The sequence below is a fragment of the Nicotiana attenuata genome, unplaced genomic scaffold (assembly GCF_001879085.1).
Source record: "Nicotiana attenuata strain UT unplaced genomic scaffold, NIATTr2, whole genome shotgun sequence".
Taxonomy (NCBI): Eukaryota; Viridiplantae; Streptophyta; class Magnoliopsida; order Solanales; family Solanaceae; genus Nicotiana; species Nicotiana attenuata.
In genome coordinates this window covers 30,152-36,681 of record NW_017671587.1, presented here as the reverse complement: position 1 = coordinate 36,681, position 6,530 = coordinate 30,152, and the positions used below count along the sequence as shown (strand labels likewise).

The 6,530-nt window shown below is 37.5% G+C and overlaps 1 protein-coding gene across 1 annotated transcript; it reads right to left on the bottom strand.

Moving 5' to 3' along the window:
- On the bottom strand, positions 1-6,140 carry LOC109209138 (probable U6 snRNA-associated Sm-like protein LSm4). The gene is made up of 8 exons (XM_019372329.1): positions 6,031-6,140; positions 5,777-5,813; positions 5,633-5,674; positions 5,066-5,164; positions 4,900-4,977; positions 1,751-1,790; positions 609-764; positions 1-315 (listed from the first exon to the last, which is right to left on the bottom strand). The coding sequence occupies exons 2-8, from the start codon at positions 5,777-5,779 to the stop codon at positions 293-295; spliced, it is 441 nt and encodes a 146-aa protein (XP_019227874.1). The 5' UTR covers positions 5,780-5,813; positions 6,031-6,140; the 3' UTR covers positions 1-292.
- Between the last annotated feature and the right edge of the window lie 390 nt (positions 6,141-6,530).

Here is a 6,530-nt window from a genome sequence, read left to right as displayed (position 1 = left end):
ATCGCAACAGTTTAGTTTTCATTTAAGATTACACACATACTGATGGCCAAATATTTTCAAGACACGAGCTCGCTTACATTTTTCTTCACTTAAAAGAGAAAAAGCACTGATCAATCCGAGACTGAGCATTTCAAGCCTAAATACACTCCCATCTCAAATTAACTGGAAGCAGCCTTTCCTCCAAGAACCACCTTCATAATTTGGCAGTAGAAACAAAATTAGATACAACATATCTAATATGCCTTTAAAGTGACACTTGTCATCTGGCTTCATTGCCTCTAAATGAAGATGACTAGCCACGTCCACGGCCTCCACCTGTAAAAGAAATCCGATCCAGAATCATCTGATTAGCAAATGGCTATAAATGGCGAGTTCTCAATTACTTGATGACTGTTAGAAACTTCTTCCAAGGAGACTGTTTCAAGCATTGACATGGCAGTCAGTCTCCTTAATCTGCTTATTAGGTGTATTGCTAGATATAAATGCATTGCATGAATAAAATATCTCACATAGAAATGCAAGGCCTCGAATTGAAACTTAGGGATATCATAAACTTTTAAGAGAATAAGCACAAAATTAGGTATAAACTTTCATTGAACACTTCATACCTTTTCCACCAGACTTGGCACCAGGTCCTCCTTTGCCCCGGCCTTTGGCACCTGCATCTTCCATTCCACGCCCAATGCCTTTTGCCTGTCTACCAGCAACACTTTCATCCCTACCTCTTCCCCTTCCTCGTCCTCCTACACCAGGTGGTTTTCTATCTGCAAAAGCATATGGAGTAAATCAAAAGAAATTAACAAGATACTATATTATGGAATTAACCAACATGGAGCAAGAGCACGTTCATGCATAGTAGAAGGTTCTCTAAAAAAGAGGCAAAATAAAAGATGCATGTTATTATTAAAACACATGCACTGTTTACTTAATCTACCGACTTCGCAAAGTTAATGACTTGCAAGTATAAGATGAACCAATAAGTAATCCCGCCAAACACATTAATGATCCCCAATATCCACATTCCATCAAAGATCATGTTAATGTGATCCAAAGTTCTATTTATCCACCAGTATGACAGGTCAATAATATGGCCTAATAGATTAACACAGTTCAGAAGTACAATTTTAATGAGAAACTTAGATTGGACAAAAGGAACTTCTTGACCCTTCCCCACCACAGAGTAGCATTGGTGTGGTGTCATATTGTGTCAACACCAATCGTCGTAAGTAAATGGAGGATCCATGTAACACAACATGTCACCATGCCATGCCAAGATTACCATGTGGGAAGCTCTATATTATCGAGATGAGAAGGAGCCAAAAGCCTAATAATCTATATATTTTATAAAGCCTCAACATCCCTTATTAACTATCTTCGTCTCTTTTACAAGTAATGTTCTTACAATATCATGAGGTTAAATTAATAATCTTCCACACCCTTCTCATGTATTATCTCATATTTTTACTTTTTAACATTTTCTTGAAAAACATCTAAAATATTATTTCAATTTGATTCCCACCAAATTATACTTGAATTGAAAATTAAATATTCTTTTCATTATACACATGCATTGGATCTACAACTTCTGGTTGGAGGAAACAATTAATATACCTAAAATTAAGTTGAATGTTGAGAAACTAGTCCTATGCGAGCAGGAAAAAATTGTATGATGAACAAACCCCATATTGATCCAACAGCTAAAATAGAAATGGTTATAAGCTTTCTGAAAATTACTAGTCCAAAGTAGTACCTGCACGGCTTTTTGCTTCTTCCTGAACTTTATCAATCACCTGGAAAAGAACGCAAATAGTATAGTTAACCAAACAGCACTAAGAGGGATTATTAACTCGGTCAAACAAAGAGCCAAGGGCAGACCAAGCTTCCAGAATTTATAATTTACTGTGAACTCAGTCTCCAACCCCAGTGATAAAAATGAACTATTCCAACCAGTAAACACATGTATATATGTCCATATGTAGGAATACATATACACACACAAAAACAATACCTACAAAGCCTAAGCTCTCAGAAACTAAAGTTGCAATACTGCAGTTATTTCATGAATAAAAGTAAAGGCAAACTGCAATCTTTTCCATTTTTGTGAGAAAGTGAAGCTTCGATTCACAGCTTAAGGGATATAGGAAGCTTTCATTTTACATTCACTACAGCACAATAATGATGTGTGCATGTTTGGTAAACATCAAATCTCATAAGCTACCTAATTATGGTTTCGACACACTTCGTATCTGTTAATCTGTTGTGAACATTATACATCAATTAGGAAAGTCTCACAAGCTAAGAACACATGATGCTACCCGGTACTGACACAAGTCTCAACAGCCAAATCATTATGTGTAAACAAGTGATCCAACATGAATTACATTTACATACTCTTAACATCAATTGAACTGTATTCCCCAAAGACTTCCCCTTTTGACAAGGAGAACCACTCAACTTAATGACCTTGTTTCAAGAAAATGCTAGCTGCTCATGAACACTCCTCTCCCTTACCTCTCCTCTTCAAACCCCCCTACCCGTGTGTCCAAACAAAGGAAGAGCTACAACAAACTAGGATACTGGCTGCTTTCGAACATCCTTTCCGTCTCTCACTTTTCTAGCCATTAAACAAAAAGAAAAGCATCTAACAGAGGAAACAAACAAATAAACACTAGGAAAAGATGGTTCCTGATACTCCTAAAAGATCAACAAAAGGATATGCAACTAAGCTCCAAAAATCAAGGCAATTCCTAAACCAATTAAATATGTGTGTGGAAGGAAGACGCACAGAGAGAAGCTAGTATCATGACTTCAATTTACAATAGCACAAACTGCAGCCCTAAAAGTACACTGGGGAAGGTTTATAACAAGTTCATCTCTCCTTTTACATGCTTTGGTTTCGAATAAATGATTAATCCGACAAATAGCTCCATGAGTACGGTCACACCAAGACTATCTAGTATCTTGACTCCACCTCCAACCAAACTAAGGGAACTGTACAGACATGGTTAATAGCTTTTGACAAACATCATTGTCCTTCCATCTCTTCCTAGCATAAAAGTGAAGGCCAAGACGAATGACAAAAGAGGATAGCAAATAAAAGTTGAAAAAAAAGCTAACAGACAAAAGGAAAAGATGGTTTCTTGGTACTCCTATAAAAGATCAAGAAAAAAGGAAGTGCAACTAAGCTCCAGAATCTCAGGCTAGTCCTAAATCCACTATGCGTGTGTGTGGAATGCGGACACACGAGCACGTGGAGAGAGAGAGAGAGAGAGAGAGAGAGAGAGAGAGAGAGAGAGAGAGAGAGAGAGAGAGAGAGAGAGAGAGAGAGAGAGATACATCACAAGGTTAGGATAACTTCCCATGTGTGCCTGTCATGAATTATGAAATAACAGAGCAGTGCATAACCCGCCCTAGAAGAAGCAAGTAAAAGCAGAAAGCAGGCACTGCTGTTTTATTTAGCACAAAATTGCAAGGGGGTGGATTTCACAAGAAAGCTCGGGTCAGCACTAAACAAACTCGCATTGTCATCTTCATAGAATTGCACTTCTACCTAAGGTGTCAGATTCAATGGCCCTTAGGACGCACAACTACGTCTGATTTGGCTAAACTGCATCACACCAGAGTATTCACACCTCCTCTAACAGAAATGTAACTCACAGGGAAACGAATATACAGTGAACTACAGCCATGCAAGCAAGAACAATGTCAATAATGGTTCAACCTTATGATTTCTAACACTTTTTATCTTTTTCTAGTATAGGATATCTGATATAAAATAAGCCAGTAATAGTGGAAAATAAATAAAAACAAGGAATGATCTATGTTCCACGATCTAAGTTCCAAATCTTATTTGAAAACCATTTGGTTACACATCTTATCTGAAAAAAACACTCAGGTTCCACATCTAAAACACTAATGTTCCATCCACGCTAATAATTTCTTTTAAAGAAGTCTATGTTATCAATAGTAAAGAGGCAACATGATTATGGGGATTAGCCTTAGTAAGATTAGAGTTGTGCTAGAAGTTTCAACCTTTGGTTCCCACCTAAGTTGCTCGGATACGGGTGCAGGTGTCCGACACGGGTGCGGATCTAGATGTCGGATACTTGTAGATGTAAACTGTAACATTCTGGGATACGGATCCTAGTACGGATACGGGTGCGGGGATCCGGCTAAAAATAATTCAAAAAAGTAAAAATATCTCTAAATTATGAGAAGTGTTGTGGAATACTTAAGTATAACTAGTAAAGTGTGCATTTCTTTTTTATTCTCAAGTTGTAGATAAGTAAAAGATTGATTTCCTAGATAAGGTATGCCATTTTTTTCCAATTTACCCTAGTATTGGTTCTGATTTTGGGAATCAAATTGTATCTTGTGATTCTTGTCTCAATTTTTCCGTCCACCATGGTCAAAGTACCCAAAATTATTTGACCAGATCCGGTACGGATCCCATACCCACACCCATACTAGTGTCGTGTCGACACGGGTGCGGCACCTAAACTGCCATGTCGGAGCAACTTAGGTTCCCACCAGTTATTATTGCTTAGACTTCTTTAGAGTTGGCAAATCATTAGTTTAAATTATCAGTTAGTGAACTTTGGAAGACAAGTTTTACTGCTGATCCTTCCTTGAACTTTCTCTCCCCAGTTCTCTGTGGCTTTTCTGCTCTCTTTCCTAATAAGCAGACAATGCAAGGCAAGCTTACCTCATAGTATATAAATTTTACAATCACCCAAGCAAAGCAACCATTTAATGATACATATAACTACAAGATAGGCGCACAGGCCTTTGACCACTTGGTTCAAGGTCCAAGAGTGCCATACACACTATTGGCAGTGAAAAACAAATAATACTACACAGAGGCATTACTAATCATAACAACGAAAAAAATAAACTAACCTCGTCAGGAACTCTAAGATACTTTATGGTATTGCCACGAATATAACATTCTGGCATTCTCCAAAATCTATCTCCATCCTGCATTAATTTTTAAGAAATCAGGTGCCATTATACCACCAATACATGGGAAAACCTACAATAACATTAAAACGGAAAGCCGACTTACCTTTGATGTACAGATGACTTCACGAAGATGGATGTTCATCCAAGTATCACAATTCACCAAATGTCCGTTATAAGTCTCTCCATTTTTTAGCTCCACCAACTGTATTAGGAAAAAAGAGAGTTTCCAGATTGTGATAATTCAATGAATACAAGCAAGTAATCAAAAGTGTGTGGAATATGCAGAGACTTGAGGTTTATTTTTAAGATACTATACCAACATGCAGAAACTGATAAATTATACTGAAACAAAATCTATTGCCTTTGATAATGTTAGCTGAAAAGCGTCAGCTAACAGAAGGACAAAATAAGGGCCGATTGTTGTTATTCTCTCGCTCTTAGTTTCACGATCAACTAGAGTTGCACATCTGAATTCATAAAACTATTTTATTCATTAAGTTCAGGTTCATTCAAAACATGCAGAACTCTCGAAACCTAATTGAGCTAACTGCATTACATCTCCCAAAGACTTAGATTGGAATAAACAATAAAACTAGAAACCCAAAAAAAAAAAAGACATGCGACCTCCCCTACATGGGGGGGGGGGGGGGGGGGGGGTTCAAAAGCTTACCATGGGATGCCCCTGTGCAGTCTTGAGCAACGAGAGCGGAAGCTGAGACAGAAAGAAAAATATAAATTAGAGCTTCATAACACAACATATTAGAACTCAAAACCCTAACCCTACACCTCAGAAAGCGATTAATGCTAAACGTACCATCTTTAGATGCGTGAAAATCCGAATTCAAAATTGCCTGCAAAAGTCAAAACACACGGATTACCAATCAAACAAACTGATCCCCTTTTTTGGCCGAGACAATGTACACAAAGAAAAAGCACTTACATCATTAAAATTCTCTCTTTTTTACGATCAAAACCTTAACACTACATGAATTTTGCGCAAAAATACGTGATAATACAGATAATGAATCCATTATAGAGATTTGAAAAAGGATATTCAGAGCCTTTTACCTTGTTAATCTTCGTCTTTCTCTTCAACTTTCCTGGAAATAACGAAAACGTAGGGTTCCTTCAAAGTGGCTATTAAGTAGTGTCGAGCTTGTTATAAATTGAAAATTTTCCATTATACCGCCGTTGCCAAAATGAAGTATGACTTGGGTGACACGCTGTCACGCTCCAAGGACTGTAAATTAATCGCAAGTACTGTTGTCACTTTCACCATATTTTAAGTTCAAGGGAAAAGGGCCAGATATACCCCTGTATTATTAAAAATTATCTACATATGTCCTCCGTTATATTATCGGTCTAAATCTACTCCTCCCGTTAGCAAAGTAATAAAAAATACTCTTATTTCTAACGGTGCTCCTCCATAGCAATCCAAATGCTACATGGTCTGGCATTTGGGTGAGGTGGATACCACGTGGCATGCCACCTCACCATCTTCTTCCCATTCCATTTCTCCTTAACAAACAAAAATATGGCCCATTTTATTCCCAAAAACAAAATCTGAG

Bases quoted from the DNA above. Each gene is read 5' to 3' on its own strand.
- LOC109209138 (XM_019372329.1), bottom strand. The intron at 4,978-5,065 runs GTAAGTCGGCTT...AAATTAATGCAG, and splicing joins AAGTCATCTGTACATCAAAG to GATGGAGATAGATTTTGGAG. The intron at 1,791-4,899 runs GTTAGTTTATTT...GTTCTTTTCCAG, and splicing joins ATCTTAGAGTTCCTGACGAG to GTGATTGATAAAGTTCAGGA.